The sequence below is a fragment of the Hemicordylus capensis genome, chromosome 4 (assembly GCF_027244095.1).
Source record: "Hemicordylus capensis ecotype Gifberg chromosome 4, rHemCap1.1.pri, whole genome shotgun sequence".
Classification (NCBI taxonomy): Eukaryota; Metazoa; Chordata; class Lepidosauria; order Squamata; family Cordylidae; genus Hemicordylus; species Hemicordylus capensis.
The window spans coordinates 84,003,970-84,022,771 of NC_069660.1; the positions used below are offsets into that span (position 1 = coordinate 84,003,970).

General features: G+C 43.9%; 1 protein-coding gene across 5 annotated transcripts in view; it reads right to left on the reverse strand.

Annotated features, from left to right (window-relative positions):
• Positions 1 to 18,802, reverse strand: part of ERI3 (ERI1 exoribonuclease family member 3) — a 304,483-nt gene that overhangs the window by 257,776 nt on the left and 27,905 nt on the right. For all 5 annotated transcript variants that reach the window (XM_053248973.1, XM_053248976.1, XM_053248972.1 and 2 more), the window contains exon 2: positions 12,058 to 12,329. In XM_053248973.1, the coding sequence (XP_053104948.1) occupies positions 12,058 to 12,306 (249 nt within the window). In that variant the 5' untranslated portion in view covers positions 12,307 to 12,329. The remainder of the gene's footprint in view (positions 1 to 12,057; positions 12,330 to 18,802) is intronic.

Sequence of the window (18,802 nt, forward strand, 5' to 3'; positions counted from 1 at the left end):
TAAAGTGAAGCAAAGATGTCATCAATATGCTGGGACCAAGATCACAAATTTAGACCTAAAATGCTCCAGGGAGTCATCACTGCCTTCCTCCTCTCAAAGGTTTGGAGTCTTTTGTGGTGGGAGGTGGAGCGCATAATGCCAGTAATTCTCTTAAGAGCTGCAATGTTGAAGTGGCTCCAGCACTTCTCAACTGGCTGCTCTATCAAGACATCTGACTGGTGTCATGATCCTGGATCCAGGTACACACACACGCCCAGTTAGGGGTAAGATAAACAGTTCAGGGAATAACAGGGTAGGAAGTCCATACAACCCAGATCTTACATTGTTCAGACACACCAGGCAAATAAGTGGAACCTGAGCAAGCACCCTCACCACAAACTGAGGATGTAGCCCTGCCTTCATCCACTAACTCAAAGAAATGGCCTTGCCACATTTTTAAAAGCATGTAGACAAACAGGAACAGGTTCAGAAGAGGGCAATGAAGGTGGTCAAGGGTCTGGAAAACAAGCCCTATGAAGAAAGTTTGAAGAAATGGGTGTGTTTAGCCTGGAGAACAGAACAATGAGAGTGGGCATGATAGTATGCTTCAAATATGTGAAGACTGGTCACACAGAGGAGTGCAAAGACTTGCTTTCTGCTGTCCCAAGGAGCAGGACTAGATCTAATGAGATTAAGTTATAAATTTTGTTCCAGCAGAAAGAGAAACTTCTTAATAGTAAGAGCAGTTCAACAATGGAACCATTATCTAGAAGGTTGGAGAATTCTCCATCACTACAATTCTTCAAGAGAGAGCAGAGAGCTATCGTTGGTAATACTCTAGAGCAGGTCTGCACAACATAAAGCTCAGGGCCCAAATACAGCCCGCGGGGCCTTTTTTTGCTGGCGCACCAGAAGGAATATTGTGTAACAATAGCAGGAGCCATGAAGAGCTCTTGGCCGGTCCTGCTAATGAGCAGCAGAGCCTCAATGAAGTTGGCTGCTTGAGACCAGATGTCTCCCACCCCTGAGACAGAACCCTACTGACACCATCCCTCTTTCACCATATTCCCTCCCTGACACACAAGAACAGCCCTGCTGGATCAGGCCAAAGGCCTACCTAGTCCAGCATCATGTTTCACACAGTGGCCCACTAGATGCCTCTGAGAAGCCCACAGGCAAGAGGTGAGGGCATGCCCTCTCTCCTGCTGTAGCTCCCCTACAACTGGTACAACTGTTGTTCCCCGCAACTGGCAGACCCCAACTGTCTGCCCCCTCACTTTCATTCATATTGTTAATAATTAATTTTAATGCAATAATTCATGTGCTGAAAATTAACCTTGGCCCCTGCACACCAAGTCATGGTTGGTTCCGGCCCACTAGGGCATTTGAGTTGTACACCTCTGATCTAGAGCCCTGGATTTCCTGTATCAAGAAGTGGGTTAGACTAGATGGCCTTCACGACTCCTCCAACTCTATAATTCTTGCTGATGCTAGGGGTTAAGCATTTCAGATCCCAGCTTTGGCCTGCCTAGGCGTCATCTTTCTTTCTGAACTCTGGCCCTGATCCTGCATGCCAGTCCCAAGAAGGACTTTCATACTACAAGCCACTATGACTCAAGTTCCAATACCATTTATTCTTTTTTTTTAAAGACCCTGGCTTTCCCAGCATAAACCGTGACTTATGCTTCGATCTTTGACTTTTATTTGGAAGTTTACAAGGTCAGAGAATAGTTAGTTCAGGTCCTCTGCTCTTCAATCTGTGCACAGGTCCAGGGCTCTAAAATCCTTTTTAATGCTTTGCTGATGTTTTATTTTAGCAAGAAATATGAAGAAAAAACACATACTAAATTTAAAAATTGCTTCTTATAGACAATTCAGACAAGGATTCTACAAGCACAGGCAGCCTACACACCAGACTGCTCTCCAAAGGCCCTCTCCAGATTCACATTCAGTGCATATCAGTAAAGAAATATACACTTTGTCACAGGGAACAAGTTCTAATTTTTAAGAAGATATTTTGAATGAAGACTCTTTAGTGCCTCTACAGGTCTGCACAAAAATATGGCATGGTGCAGGCAAGATTCGACATAGCTGATGAATAGATCCAACTGAATAACATCCGACCTTAATGCACTATCTTTCCCACAAAATATATAGCAGAGCTGCAGTGGCACATATTGTTACATTCCAGAGCAAGAACTTGGGGGACACAGCTCCTTAAAGTTGTAGTAATCGTATTCCACTCATGCTCCATTTTTACTGCCAGCTGTAAAGTAGCTCCACATGCATCATGGTTTTGCATCAAAATGCACACAGTCCAAACCCATATTGAAAGGTACACAGTATAGTCAATTTACAGCTTTGACAGGTCTTTGCACCTGAGGCTGGCCACATAAGAAATAAACTAGCATCTCACTAAGACAGCAGTTAAGATAGTTCTGTAAAATTACTCACAAAAATCAACTGTCTCTCCCCAGACACCCAAACAGCAAAATATTTGGAAGATCTTTTGATGGTTTATAATATTTTTAAAATTGTTTTAAATTTTAAAATGTTGTAATGTTTTTTTGTTTTTATTGCTTTGTTATAAACTGCCCAGAGACTTGCGTTTTGGGCACTATACAAATATGTCAAATAAATAAATAAATGAGATTTTTTAAAATCCAGTTTATGGCGCCAATGGCTCTCAATAGGGCAAAGTAACAAAGGCAAACACGTCTTCCAGAAAGCTAAATACTGAGCTGCAATTTCCCTGTAGAGGTTCAGGCCCAAATAAGGAACCTCCTTAAGCCAAGACAGTAGCAGGATCCACAAAGGAAGCTGAATATAGTAGCATGATTAACAGCAATTAAACTGTTTCGTTGAGTCGGTTTCGACTCCTGGTGACCACAGAACCCTGTGGTTGTCTTTGGTAGAATACAGGAGGGGTTTACAGGAGACCTCTTCTCGTGCAGTATGAGCTGATGGCATTTGTATGGTTAGAATACACACGGACCTCCACCATATGAATTTCCACTCACTGCATCTCAAAATGTTTTTCAAGTAGCCAAACAGAAATTCTAGAAATGGAGAACTTCCCACAGAAAAATAAAGCATAGGAAATTTTTTCAGAAGTTTTCCACACCACATCTCTAGAAGAAACTTGGAAAATTCATATGCATTACCATATTTAGAAAAGGAAAGAAAACTAGAAGAAATTTGTTTTATTAGGGTTTCTAGTGACCATGAAGAAAGAGTTGATATACTTCCCTAGGTATCCCTCCACACCCCCGATATTCTATGACCTCAACCTAAGGTCAGAACAGTTTCTCAAACTCTGGAAACACCATCATTTTGCAACTGGAATTAATTAAGAGAAACAAACCAAGCATAAATGAATTTGACCATTGTCAAATTGCTTGAAGAATTTTTATTTTCTAGTTGCAGAATATTAAGAATTTGCAACCCAGAAACAAATATTGGTCTTACCTGTAAAGGGTTCTTTTTCACAGTCTCTGAGGTCATCCTAAACAATGGGATGTGTGCCAATCATGCCTCAGGAAGAAAGGAAGTAGATTTTCAAAGCAGAAACTCATATCCAGTAGCTATGCAAGAGGTGCCCAACCCCCAGTTCCAGAACTGTCTAGCTAGGAAAAACAATACTCTAGAGACTAGAGAGAGAGAGAAAAAAAACTAATGGAATAAGAAGAGGATCAGCCCAAGTAATAAAGAAGACGATCAGCCCAAGTAATAAAGAAACATAGGAGAAAAAGAATGACAAGGAGGGGAATATTGAGAACCCTGGAAGTCGTCCACCTCCCACTACTGGCACCCCCAAAACTGTTGAGAGAATCAAAGAAGAAAAAACAATGAAAATAACACCTGGCTGGATGACCTCAGACACTGCGAAAAAGAACCCTTCACAGGTAAGACCAATGTTTCTTTTTCCGCAGTTGTCTGAGGTCATCCTTAACAATAGAACATGCCCAAGCTGAAAAAACAAAGAACCGAGAGGGAAGAACGGATGTGTTAAACCACCTGTTGTAAAACCGTACTGGGATGCTGCCTGAGATGAATGGAACGAGGAGATCTTGTAGTGCTTAACGAACAGTGAAGTCAAAGACCAGGTGGCTGCCTGACAAATGACATGGAGGGGAGCATTCACTGAGAACGCAGCCGAGGTGCTAGCACTATGTGTGGAGTGGGCAGTGATGTCTTTTGGAACGGGAAGAAGGAAAGACTCATAGGCTAACGTGATAGTGGCTCTAATCCATTTGGCTAGAGTGGTTTTGGATACTTTATTTCCCAACAAAGTGGGGTGGAAGGAAACAAAGAGGGAATCAGAATGACAAAAGGTTTCAGTACGACATAGGTAAATTTGCAGCACACTGCAAACGTCTAGGGTGTGCCAACATTTTTCCTTGGGATGGACAGGAGAGGAGCAAAAGGAAGGGAGGACCACATCCTGGGATCTGTGGAAAGGAGTGTTGACTTCTGGAAAGAAGGTCGAATCTAATCTGAGAATAACAGAGTCCTGTTTAAAGGTGCAGAGCTCCTTACGTGCTGAAAGAGCCCTGGGTTCAGATACTCTGTGAGTAGATGTAATGGCAATGAAGAAAAGGACTTGTAGGAGGGGATCTTGAGGGGAACTGAATGGAGGGGCTCAAATGAAGGCTGAGTGAGGGCGCTGAGGACTTTGTTGAGGTCCCAGGAAGGGTATCTGTGTATAGAAGGGGGAGCCAGGTTGTTGGTCCCTTTGAGGAAATGTCTGAGATGAGGATGAAGTAGGGAGGATCCCTAGTGGTTAAGGTCCAAGACCGAAGAGAGGGCCAACACTTGACTGAGTAGGGCGTCAGGACAAAGACCGATGTCTAAGCCCTCCTAGAGAAAGAAGAAAACCTCTGGGATTCCAGCTGAGATAGGCCCGAAGCATTTTCTCCGTGCCCACCTAGAGAAGGCTGCCCAGGTGACCTGATAGATAGGATTGGCGGATGGTCTTCTCGATGAGAGGAATGTGATCTGTACCGAGGTAGGGTATCCGCTGTTTTTCAGGGCAGAGTGTTCAATGTCCAAGCGTGAAGCTGGAGCCATTCTGGGTCCCGGTGTAGGATGGATCCTTGGCAGAGAAGATCCAGACGTGGAGGGAGAGGCCAGGGGTCCCTGATGGAGAGTGAAACCAGATCCAAAAACCATGGACATCTGGGCCAGTGTGGGGTTATGAGGATGACACTTGCTTTTTCCCAAATGAGTTTTTGAAGAACTCTGACTATGATGACCATCGGTGGGAAAGCATATAAGAGACCCGGAGGCCACGAGGCCAGTAGTGCATCTGTCACCTCCGCCAGGGGAGACAGGAACCTGGGGAAGTACCTCGGAAGTTGATGATTTATCGGAGAGGAGAAGAGATCCAAGTTTTGGAGGCCGAGTTTGGAAGTCATCAGGTCTAATACCTCTGGGTGTAATGACCCTTCTGCCGGGTCTATGTTCTTCTGGCTTAGCCAATTTGCCCTCTGGTTCTCTGTCCCTTTGAGATGTTCTGCTGAGTGGGAGGCTAGATGAACCTCTGCCCAGGAGAAGAGAATGGATGACTCCTTCACCAGAGTGCAAGATCTGGTTCCCCCTTGATTCGTTAACGTGAGACTTCACTGTCAAATTGTCTGTGAGAACATTAACATGTCAGTGCTGAATTAGTGGAAGGAAGTGTAACAGGGCCAGACAGATCGCCCTTAGTTCGAGCCAGTTGATGATTCTTGTTGTTTCATAAACTGACCAGGTGCCCTGAGCAAACTGGTTGAGGCAGTGTGCTCCCCATCCAGAAAGGCTGGCATCTGTGGTTACTGTAATCTTCTCTGGTGGGGCTAGGGGAAGTCCTAGGAGCAAGTTGGAAGAAATCCACCACCGGAAGGAACGACGGACCTCCTGAAGTATTGTGAATGCCCTGTGGACCTTGGTCATGATTTGGTCTTGGAAGGGAAGAAGAAGCCATTGGAGAGGACAGGAACGCCATCAGGCCCAAGGTATGCATTCCAGACATAAAATCATGGAGACAAGAGCTGCGCCAGGAGCATGAGGTCTGCTGACAAGCTGTCTAGGAGGGGCAGTACCATGGATGAGATCTTGTCCCTGCGATCGGGGGGTAGGGGCAGGGAGACTATCCCTCATCTGGTGTTGAATAGAGCCCCCAGATGTTGGAGGGACTGTGATGGGACTAGATAGCTCTTCTGGAGGCTTACTACATACCCGTGCAACCGTAGGAGGTGGAGGGTTTTCCGGATGTCCAAATTGGCCTGGGGAAGGGACAGGGATCAGGAAGTTGTCCAAAAATGAATGGACATGAAGAGCTTCCATGTGCATGAGCGCAGTCAAAGCCACCATGATTTTTGTGAAAACCCGTGAGGCTGAGGACAGTCCGAAGGGCATCACCCTGTACTGAAAGTGTAGGTTATTGTGGTTGAACCTGAGGTATTTGCGGATGAATCGGAACATGAAGGTATGCTTCTGACAAGACGATGGATGCCAAAAACTCCCCATTTCGCACTGCTTCCTTGATTGTGTGAAGCAACTCCATCCTGAAGGGTCTCTTCCAGATGAAGTTATTTAGGTTCTTCAGATCTAGCACTGCCCTCCATGATCCGTGCTTTTTGAGAACAAGAAAAATGATAGAACAGATGCTGAAACCTCTCTCTGACAGGGGAACAGGTTCGATCACCTGGATCTGCGTCATGTTGAATCGCTAGAGACATCTGCTGCTCCTTCATCAGATTCTTTGAGGTAGGTGTCGGGATGAATGAATGAATGGGAGGGGGGTTTGAATTCCAGAAGGAGGCCCTGAGAAATGGTCTCCAGCAACCAGGTGTCTGAGGTAGAGTGCTCCCAGACTGTTGAGAATCTTAGGAGTCGACCCCTGAATGGCAAGAAGTCATTGCTTGCAGGAGTGTTGGAAAGCAGGGGCCTTAGAGTATTTCTGGGGTTCCCTCAGTTTTGCTGCTGCCACTGGGGGCTCCAGGAAGATTTGAAATTGTAGTTGTATGTCCTGTTATCGCTGAAGGAATTGGAAGATGTTCTGGAGAATGACCTGTAGGCAGGGGCGTATCTAGGGTAGGGCAGGCAGAGCATGTGCCCCAGGCGCCACTTGAAGGGAGGGTGCCATTTTTTAAAATGAAGAGAAAAAAAAGTAAATGGCCACCAAAAACAAAATGGCTACCATGCATGCTCAAATGGCCTCTGAAAGGCCCTAGTATCTGGGAAAAGTCAAATTCTCAATTTATTTTTAAAACTTATGTAATAGTGATGCTACAATGCATAGTAGAGAATTAGACAGGCACTTCTGTTTAGTTTTCCAAGTACACTTCCACATAGTATTTAAGTATTTCATGAGCCCTAGCATACTGAAATTTGTTGTTTTCAAGCATTTTTTGGTCTGGCTACATCCACTGCTAAATAGTTTTTGAAAGATTAAAAGATTAACGATCTTGACTAGTATTTTTGAGCTGATATTATGGTAAAATTATCTGAAAGATGGGTGTCAGATGTTTGGATGGGGGCAGAATTTCAGTGCTTGCCCTAGGCGCTATTTTCCCTAGATACGCCTCTACCTGTAGGGATGGAAATTATTTGATGCAGTTCTAAACAGTCTACGAAAATTCCTTCTGGTGGAGGGCATGGACTTGTTCTTATCCCATGTTTCCACGAGAACAGGCTCGAGAGAGTCCCTGAACAGCTTGGCTCCTGAGAAGAGAGAAGAAGCGAGGTTGAGTTTGTATTTAGAGTCAACCTGCCAATTCTTCAACCAGAGAAACCTTCTAACTGCCACCCCAGCCACAATGGATCTGGAAGAGTGTTGAATGCAATCCAAACTCAAATCAGTCATGAAGGCCGCGCCCTTGGCTAATTTACTAATACCTTGTCTAAGCCTCTTGTTCTCAGGAATTACGAGCTGAACCAATTCCTTAGCCCATAGAAGAGAAGTCCGAGCGAAAATGGAATTAGAGGCAGCAGCTCTAATGAAGAAGAAAATCACATTTCTTATCCTCAGGCACCTGCAATTGTTCATCCCCATCCTTATTCATGAGTGTCCCAGAAACCAAATGGGCCACAGGTACATCTACAACAGGAGAGCTCAACATAGCCATAACATCATCAGGAAGAGAATAGAGTCTTTTAGGACAGGGGACCGCGGGCTTAGCTGCGAAGCGAACCTTCTATTCTGCTATCATAGTGTCTTTAAACAGGGACGGGGAGAAGAGGACAGCAGAGGTAGGGGAAGAAGAGGAAGGAAATACTGTCTGGTCCAAACTCATCTGTTCTTGTGACACTGCCCCAGGAGAGACATCTTTAATGGCTCTCCTCGGTTTGGCCAGCAAAACCTCAAATTCTGTTGCTGAAAACAGGTGAATTGGATTGGTTGTTTGAGCGGCTGATTCTTCTTCAGAAAGTATGTATGTGTTTGTTTGTTTGTTTGTTTGTTTGTTTGTTTGTTTGTTTGATATACCGCCCACTCCGAAGACTCACTCCGAAGACTCTGAAGGAGGTGTACAAAAACATGCAAAACAAGACAGCAATAAAATTACATTCTAAATAAAATTTAAGTAACTAACAGAAGGGGGGGGATAGATAAACTACAGGGTAAAAGCCTGGTGAAAAAGAAAAGTCTTCAATAAGGATTTAAAAATCGACAAAGAAGGAGCTAAACGAATCTGCAGGGGAAGGGAATTCCAGAGAAGTGGGGCAGCAACCGAGAAGGCCCTTTCACAGGTTCTAGCACTCTGAACCTCTTGGAAATCGGGGACCGACAAAAGGGCCATCTGACCAGATCTTACCGGACGGGATGTAACTGGATGGGAGAGGTGGGTCTGTAGGTAAACAGGTGCCAAACCCCGCAAGGCTCTGAAGGTCAAAACCAGGACCTTAAATTGAACTTGGTAGCGAATAGGCAACTAGTGCAATGACTGCAGGAGAGGTGTTACCCTGTCATATTTTCTGGCACCCATAAGTAAATGAACCGCTGCATTCTGGACCCGTTGTAGCTTTCCGATCGTCCCATGTACCATAAAGTTTTCCAGATTCAGAAGAAGAGTGAGAGGAACCTGAAGGGGGAGGTTCCAAAGTAGGCTTTTGAGGGACCACAAGAGGTGGAAGGTTGGGGGGAATGACCAGTATAAGAAGTGAGGTAGGAAGGTTTGGGTTCAGTATTGAAGGGGTAGGAACAAGCTGGAGAAGGGAAGATCTCTTGGGTGGGGGGAATCTTCTTGAGAGGAAGAAGAGGAAGCGGGGGCAGAGGTCTTTTGTTGGGTCCGCGCTTGTGATGTCTGGGTAAAAAGCGCCCTTTTTCATTCGAATGGATGGCCCCCCTTGTAGGACTGAAGCCTGGGGAGTAGGATAGAAAGACAGGCTTATGGGGGTGTTTGGGTGGCCGTGGTACAGGGGTTGCTGGTGGTAGAATGGGAATAGGGAGGGAAAGCAAAGAGGGGGAAAGAGGAGGTACAGGAGGGGACATAGTTTTCAACTCCCTCTGAATAAATTCCCTCAGCCAAAGCTCCATGAGAGGAGTAAACATATCATTAGACTAAGTGCTCCCTGAGGGGATATTACTCTTGTCCCTTGGAGGCAACGAAGGCTGTTCATTAGGAGGTTGAACTGACAGGGCAGAGGAAGCTGGGAGATCTGGTTCCAATGGAGTTGCTGGCAGAGATGTGGGGGGAATGACAGCTCTCTCAAGTAGATGTTCCCTGAGGCAAGACAGGAATGGAAATGGGAATTTGGCGCCTCCTACCTACCTACTGGATATGAGCTTCTGCTTTGAAAATAGACTTCCTGTCTTCCTGAGGCATGATTGGTGCATAACCCTTTGATAAGGATGGCCTCAGACAACTGCAGAAAAACCGAGGTTCAAGGCATTTAGTCCCAGACTGGCAATCTCGGAACTATACAGTTTCAGAGACATTTTCCAAAAGAATGTTGCATTGTTAATTCTAAGAGGGAAGTGTGGCAGAAGTAGTTTCGTAATCAAGAGTTAAAGGCAAAAAGCAGCTAAAGATTTCCTTTCAGAGAGATACAAATATCACCAGGCTTCTAAGTTAGCACCTAAGTGAAGCAAAGGCAAGAGGGGAAGTCAACATCTTGAGGTGCTGTAATTCCAGCTCTTCTGCAGAATTCATCAAGCAGGGCTGCATATATTCAGCACAAGTTATTTCAGAATCTTGCAAGTTAAGAGACTTTATGATTCCCAAAGAAAAATACAAAGGCAGTGCTAAGGATCACACTTTCTTCCATACAAGCCTGCTCACCTGTTAAGTTATTTTGTGGAAGATCTCCTCCAGGTCCTACTAATGTCTGAGTTGCATTTGACTGGGATGATGGATAGGGTCTTTTCTGTGTTTGCACCCAGATTGTGGAATGGCTTCCCTAGTGAGGCCTGTCACGCCCCATCCCTGTTGGCTTTCTACCACGCCATCAAAACTTTCCTCTTTCTCAGGCATCTCTTATCTACTGAAATTGTGAATTTTTATCTCCCCAACACTTTCTCTGTTGGGGTTATTCTTATTTATTATCTCCGTTTAATGTGTGCAATCTGGATCTCTGTGATGTGATATTCTATCTTTTATGATGTTTTGATTTTTAATACTGTAAGCCATCCTCAGCATTGTTATGGAAATGCAGGTTAAAATCCAATCAACCAATCAATCAATACAAGTTTTAAAATGGCAGCTAATGTATTATCACAACTTGAAGGAGACAAACTGAGCTCCTGGTCCATACTTGCTTAGCAGAGGAGGAGACAGGGGCAGGAATGCCTGAAGCATCTTCTCAGATTCCCCATATTGAGTTAAAATGGAAAAATGGGTCATCAACTTGAAGAAAAGAACAAGGGAATAGGGCATCTTTTAGTATTGTTTTGTATTGTAACTGCTGGCTGGTCATGGACCATAATAAATGAATGATGGTGGTTATTGTTTTTTTAGTGATTAGTAAGGATTGGAGGGAGGACTAGGCCTCACTTAGAGCAATGGTTGGGAGGGTGGGCCTTTCCTAAAAAGGAAAACTGCCCAGGACGTTCTAATCAAAGGCACCAATCCAGAGGACTGGGTGGGGATTTATGGCTCAGCCACCAACAGAAGCTTTGGTCTGTTAGTTAGTCTGTCCCAGGAGGACCCTGAGAAAGCAGCAGGCTGGGGATGGGAAGGCCACAGCCTGTAAGTAATAAGTGAGGATCAAGTCAGTTAATGCATCAGACAAGTTATTTTTCTTTACTGATTGATTGGAATCTGCATTGCCAGATTAATGAAAACTCTCTCTTACAATCTGTTTTATGAAAATACAATTGTTCTTATTGCATACCTTTTTTAAAAATCTGGTAATAAATTCTTTTTTGCTGAAGTATGCTACTTTTCATTTTGGGTCTCCCTTGGTAACACACCATTAGAGGCCTAGGAGTGCTCAGCCCTTTTGGGAGTGTTTTGCCACTTTACACCTGCACCTGCACCTGCCCCCGCCCCCGCCCCTTATATGGAGAGCGGGTCTTCCCACATCAAAATAAAGTGGATGGTGGCAGCCTACTTTTAATCCCTTACAGACAAGGATTAAACCTCAGTGAACACCCCCCTCCTCCTCTGGTAGCAGTCATGACATGTTAGTGCACAAGTGCTCTTCAATACTTTGACCCTGTTCAGACATACGGTAATGCTAAACTATGGAAACTGTGATTTCCTTAAACCATGGTTAATTATTTTTAAAAACTAAGATCAAAATGGTTTCTTTCCTAACTGTGGTAATGATGGATCTTTATTTAACCTCTTGTGAAGTAAGACGTTTCTTATTTTGAGTATGTCTGAGTAGCTCGCCCAAACCATATCATGAGGCCAAAATCAGACTGTGTGTGAAGAGTTCAAACCTTGATTCAACCCTGGCAATCATCCTGGACTCTCAGAATACATATCCATCCATAACATTGGAATAATGACCTCCTTTCAGATGCAAGAGTCAACAAGATTCAGATTGCAAAGCACTTCATGCCACTGACGATGTCTCCTCCTCCTCATCCCCCTCTCCAAATATCCCTTTCAGAAACCCTCAAGGCACCAAGTGAAACTAAACAATTACCTGAGGATGGATCTGTGGCTTGTCACAGGTGGCCTCAAAATCCAGCACTAGGAAATAGTGATACCTCTGTGGGGGAAAGGATGACATTGCTGCCATGGAAGCAAAGCCGTGAGACGCCAGTTTCCCGGTTGTAGTGGAGCCGTACCCCTGAAAAACACCACACAGTGGAAGGGAGTGCAGAGTATTCCTCGCTTTTATGAGTAACTTGGGGTGAAGCCTTCTTGCTGTGGTACAGACAAGAGCTACCATGGAACACCTAGCAGCATCTGGAGCTTGAAAGAGAGAGAGAGGGAAAGAGAAGCTGATGTTACTCCCACAGATGAATATTTCACAGTATTGCTATCAGGGATACACAAATTCCTCTTAACATTTGGATGGGGAAGTAGAAATCAGATCTTGTCCAATGTTTAATTATTTAAAGTATTTACTCTGTCTTTCAGCCAAAGTCTCCAAGGAGATTTACAAAAATAGCTAAATACAACAGCCACCTCCCTGTCAAAAAACAATTATTAAAAATCAGCTGCAGAATGGTAACCTAGAACATCTTATGAACCTCCCTTGCCAAATGAAACTTAACTTGAAACCAAATGGAGAAAAGAACCAGAGAACACTTTAATAGCACAATCTCCATCAATAATCTACTAGAAGATGCTGTGGCTGACTATGAGGGATACGGAACAAAACAACTGCTGCCAATAAAAAGTATGGCTAGTGGGAAGAAAGGAACAGGTTACTCCAGAGACATCTAGTGTACTTGCAGCTGCTTTATCTGTGCTGAAAGCTAAAGATCCACATTGGCAATCACTCTCCTGGCGGTTAATCTAAGGCTGTGAATCAGCAAATGTTTTCCCAATTAATCAACAGTCTTCATTTAAATACACATCTGGATAGCTTAATGCAAGGGGCTATTTTGAGTACCTTTGAGGTAATGTGAAAAGGAATAACAAGGGAATAATTTCTTCAGCAAGAACTCTATCAGCACTCACTGAAGCAGCTATCTATGTGAGTATACACCAAAACCACAAAGAGAGTCTACAGGACTGCAGTCAAAGAGGAGCTACTAATCACCAGCTGAAAGCAAAGCCACTAGAGGGCCAAGGGGAGAACAGCAGGAATCTTTACTGTGACTCTGAACATCTTCCCCCTTCACCAACTCCCAGCTGTACATCCTGGTCCATACTATAACTGTAACTCCATGTCGCAACTTTTCATATTTAATATAGATAAAGAACCTGTAGAGTATTACAGGAATAGTTCACTAAATTAATGAACTAATCTATTACTAATGCTGGGACTTGCAGACTAATTTGTATCTATGTGCTCGCACAGTACTTGTTTTACATTCCAGGTCTGACCAAATGCTGTATTTTGGATAAGAAAAGCATTTTCTCCAAGTTACCACAAGCCTTTTTTTGCCTTCCCCATGCCACGAGGCTTGGCTCACCTGTATAAGATCTGCAGTTACAGCTACTTTCTATGAACCTATTCTCTCTAGCATAGTGGACTGCATACACAGAATCTAGGTGGATGGTTGTGTTTTGGGGCAGGAGGCAAACTAGATGGCCCTTTCATTCCTTCCAGCTGATTCTGCCTTGCTGAGGGACTAGATCTCACCACTGTGACAACAGGAACTGAATTTTAATGAAGTTAGTACTTTGAACTGAGATGCTATACAAGAGAACATTTTATTTAAATATTTATAACAGTCAATATCCTGATCAATCCTGAGTCGATGCACCAGTGACTGCAAAGGGAAGGAGGAATCACTAAAAATTATGGCATGCACCCCTACTTCATGCAACAGAAGAACCTGGGAACCCTGTTGCAGGGTTAGGATGGATGTTGGCCACTTTGCTTTTCTGTCCCAAACAGAACCTTCAAGATGGCTAACAATCATGGTAAAAACAATGTACCAATTAAAACAAGCAATCTAAAAAGAAGAGTTAATACTTCCAAATATTATTTGGCAAAGTATAGCACTGCGATGGAACAAGAGTTACTACTTCCAAAAATTATTTGGCAGAGGATACCACCAGATCCCATTGGAAGCAGTCTACAGCTTACACACTATGAATCTCTGCTCCACTTAATTTGAAACAAGCTAATTATTTTTCGCTGAAGAATGTTAGAGTATGGATGCCTCAGCGCTACATCTGGAGAATGAAGCCCACCTTGATTTACCTAGAGTGACCTCTACAAGATTACCTTTTGCACTAAATGAAAGGGGAGGCTCATCTGAGGACTCTGAGAAGGCCCCACTTGGTTTGTCCCCAAACAAGCAACATATTTTACTATTTGAAAAATCACTGTAAAAACATTCACACAAAAACTCCAGCTTAGCAGAAAATCCTAGTCACCAAACCACATGTGATCCTGTGGAGTGTGTCGTGGAGAAACCAGGATTTTTTCGCAGATCCCAGATAGAATCCAAACATTTAACATGATCATTCAAATTAGATCTGAACTTTGCGGGTCATTCCTGGTTCAATGTCAATGTTCAAACTCCTGTTTCCAGCAACCATCTGGGATCAGCAAAGAAGTCCAAGTTCTCACAACATGCTTCGCAGGAGCATGCCTGGGATTTTCCAGTAAAGGGGGTGTGTGGGGTGCGGTTTAAATTGTGAGCGCCCACTCATTGTCTGAATCAAGAGGCAGACAGTCAGTGCAGCACAGTGGACAGCGTGCTGGACTTAGACTAATGAGAAGAAGGTTCAAATCCCAACTTATTGATGAAGTTCGCTGATAAAGATTGGACCAGTCACTACATCTCAGCTTAACCTACTTCACAGGGTTGTTGTTACAGATATAACAGGGAAAACTATGCATTCTTCACTGAGTACCTTTGCAGGAAGACAGGATAAAAAATTCAGAACAAGATGTTCATGGTTACTGACTTCACAGAAATACTCTTGTACAAATGTGGTTAATCAGATGACTTTAATCTTAATGATCAACTAATTCTTTCAGCCCTAGTTAATTGAACCACATATTGGCAGCTTACATAGCAGTAACCTATAGAAGGCAATGATTGTTATAGTAACATAGGCTTTATGAGATGAACGCCACTACTCATTCCTGAGATTGTGGATTTGGGGTGCCCGTATGTGCATACAATGCACATACGGGCACAAATTCTAGCCGAGCCAGACTTTGACACTTAAACCCACAGGAGCAGAAGCTTCCTTTAATTACTTAGTCACACGTTGAGAGCAAAATGAAAAGAGGAGGAAAATTCCAACAGGGTGAAAACCATGGTGCAGCCACACTTGGGAGTACTGAGTATACAGGTGAAACTCGGAAAATTAGAATATCGTGCAAAAGTCCATTAATTTCAGTAATGCAAATTAAAAGGTGAAACTGATATATGAGACAGACGCATTACATGCAAAGCGAGATAAGTCAAGCCTTAATTTGTTATAATTGTGATGATCATGGCGTACAGCTCATGAAAACCCCAAATCCACAATCTCAGAAAATTAGAATATTACATGGAACCAAGAAGACAAGGATTGTAGAATAGAACAATATCGGACTTCTGAAAAGTATACAGTGTACTGTGCTTGATTGGCCAGCAAACTCGCCTGACCTGACCCCACAGAGAATCTATGGGGCATTGCCAAGAGAAGGATGAGAGACATGAGACCAAACAATGCAGAAGAGCTGAAGGCTGCATTGAAGAGCTGAAGGCCGCAATGAAGGCTACAGGCTGATAGCATCCATGCCACGCCGCATTGAGGCAGTAATTGCTGCAAAAGGGGCCCAAACCAAGTACTGAATACATATGTATGCTTATACTTTTCAGAGGTCCGATATTGTTCTATTCTACAATCTTTGTCTTCTTGGTTCCATGTAATATTCTAATTTTCTGGGATTGTGGATTTGGGGTTTTCATGAGCTGTACGCCATGATCATCACAATTATAACAAATTAAGGCTTGACTTATCTCGCTTTGCATGTAATGCGTCTGTCTCATATATCAGTTTCACCTTTTAATTTGCATTACTGAAATTAATGGACTTTTGCACGATATTCTAATTTTCCGAGTTTCACCTGTAGTTCTGGTCACCATACCTTAAGGAGGACACTGTAGAACTGGGAAAAGTGCAGAAAAGGACAAGCAAGATGATCAGGAACTAGAGCACCTTCCTTATGAGGCAAGACTACAACACCTGGGGCTTTTTACTTTAGGAAAAAAGACAACTGAGGGGAGACATGATAGAGGTCTATAAAATCATGCATATTGTGGAGATAGTTGAAAGAGAGAAATTTTTCTCACTCTTGCATAACACCAGAACCAGAGGTCATCCCATGAAACATATTGCCAAGAAGTTTAGGACGGATCAAAGGAAGTACTTTTTCACACAATGCATAATCAACGCATAATCAAAAATTATCTGCCACAAGATGTGGTGTCAGCCAACAACCTGGATGATTTTAAGAGGGGTTTGGATAAATTCATGGAGGACAGGTTTATCAATGGCTAATAGTCTGAGGGCTAGAGGCCACCTCCAGCCTCAGAGGCAGGATGTCTCTGAATACCAGTTGCAGGGGAGTAACAGCAGAAGAGAAGGCATGCCCTCAGCTCTTGCCTGTGGGCTTCCCAGCAGCATGTGGTGGGCCACTGTGTGAAACAGGACACTGGACTAGATGGGCCTTCCAGTAGGGCTGTTCTTATGTGGGATTTATTGTGGAGCTATAAATGCTCAACATTTCATATATGAACCTTATTCAGAGGCATGAAAAGTTCTCCTTCTGGGGCATTCATCCTCACAAAATAGTGATGCCTGCAACTCTATTGTCTCCTTTTTAATCTGTCAACTTCATCCCTGTTTTGTGAGGATGTAAGCCTCAGAAGGAAATCTTTTTTGTGTCCCTGATGAAGATTCATCAACAACACACACTGTCCCTGATGAAGATTCATCAACAACACACACTGATGAAGATTCATCAACAACACACAAAATAATATTTATTTATTTTATTTATTCATTCAGTTCCTATACCACCCTTCCAGAATGGCTCAGGGCGGTTTTCAAATAAAACAAAAACAGTTAAAATCAATCAAGAATTTAAACAAATATTTTAAAATACCATAAAACAACAGTTAAACAATAAAAACAGTTTAAAAACCCAGAAAAAACAGGTACATTAAAGCCCTTTACAACAATTTAAAAACCCTGGAAGGCCAGGCCAAACAGATAGGTCTTAAGGGCTCTACTAAAAGCCAATAAAGAGTTCAAATTATGGATTTCTGCAGGGAGTGCAGTGCATTCCACATTCCAGGAGCGGCTACAGAGAGGGCCGGCCTCTGAGTTGCCACCAGAAGTACTGGTGGTAACTGGAGACAGACCTCCTCAGATGACCTTAGTGTGCGGTGGGAATCATACAGAAGGCGGCGCTCTCTAAGGTAACCTGGGTCTAAGCCGTTCAGGGCTTTAAAGGTAATAACCAGCACTTTGTATTTCGCCCGGAAGCATATCGGCAGCCAGTGCAACTGTTTCAAAACAGGCATAATATGATCTCTCCAAGTTGCCCCAGAGACCAGTCTGGCTGCAGCATTTTGAACTAACTGAAGTTTCCGAACTACGTACAAAGGCAGCCCCACGTAGAGTGCATTGCAGTAGTTGAGTCTGGAGGTTACCAGCTGGTACACCGCTGTTTTGAGGTAGTCCTCTTCAAGGAATGGACTCAGCTGCTGAATCAGCCGAAGCTGATAGAAAGAACTCCTGGCCATGGCTTCCACCTGAGATACCAGGGTGAAGCCTGGACCCAGTAGTACTCCCAAGCTGCGCACCTGCACACATTTCCTGGGAAGTGTAACCCCATCCAGCACAGGAAGATCTAACTCATCCCTCAGATTCTGAGTCCCTACAAAGAGCACCTCCATCTTGCTTGGATTCAGCTTCAATTTGTTATCCTTCATCCAGCCCATTACTGCCTGTAGGCAGGCACTTTGGGAATGAACACCATTTCCTGTTGATGCAGATGAAAAAGAGAAGTAGATTTGCATGTCATCAGCATACTGATAACACGCTGCACCAAATCTCCTGATGACCTCACCCAGTGGTTTCATGTACATGTTAAAAAGCATTGGTGACAGAATGGAGTGGACTCCAAGCTCCACCATCACCAAGCTCCACCATCTGGAATCTACCCAAGAGATAGGAGCGGAACCACTGCAAAGCAGTACCTCCTATTCCCAACTCCCCCAGGCAACCCAGAAGGATACCATGGTTGATGGTATCGAATGCCACCGAGAGATCCAAGAGAACCAACAGAGTCATACTCCCTCTGTCGATTCCCTGGTAAACGTCATCCATCAGGCCGACCAAGGCTGTCTTAATCCCATAGCCCATTCTAAAGCCAATGGGTCTTGAAAATCAGTTGAAATGGGTCTTTGAAATGGGTCTAGATAATCAGTTTCCTCCAAGACCGCAAGGAGCTGGTTGGCCACCATCGTCTCTAACACCTTGCCCAACCAAGGGAGATTGGCCTATAACTATCCATCGCTGAGGGATCCAGGGAAGGCTTCTTAAGTAGAGGTTTAAATACTGCCTCCTTCAAACATGGAGGCACCCTACCCTCCCTCAGTGATGCATTTATGATATTAACTAGGCCACCTCCAACAATCTCCCTGCTATATTGAAGCAGCCAAGTCGGGCAAGGGTCCAGAGAACAAGTGGTAGGCCGCACTGCCCCAAGCAGCTTGTCCACATCCTCAAGAGTCACAGACTGGAACTGATCC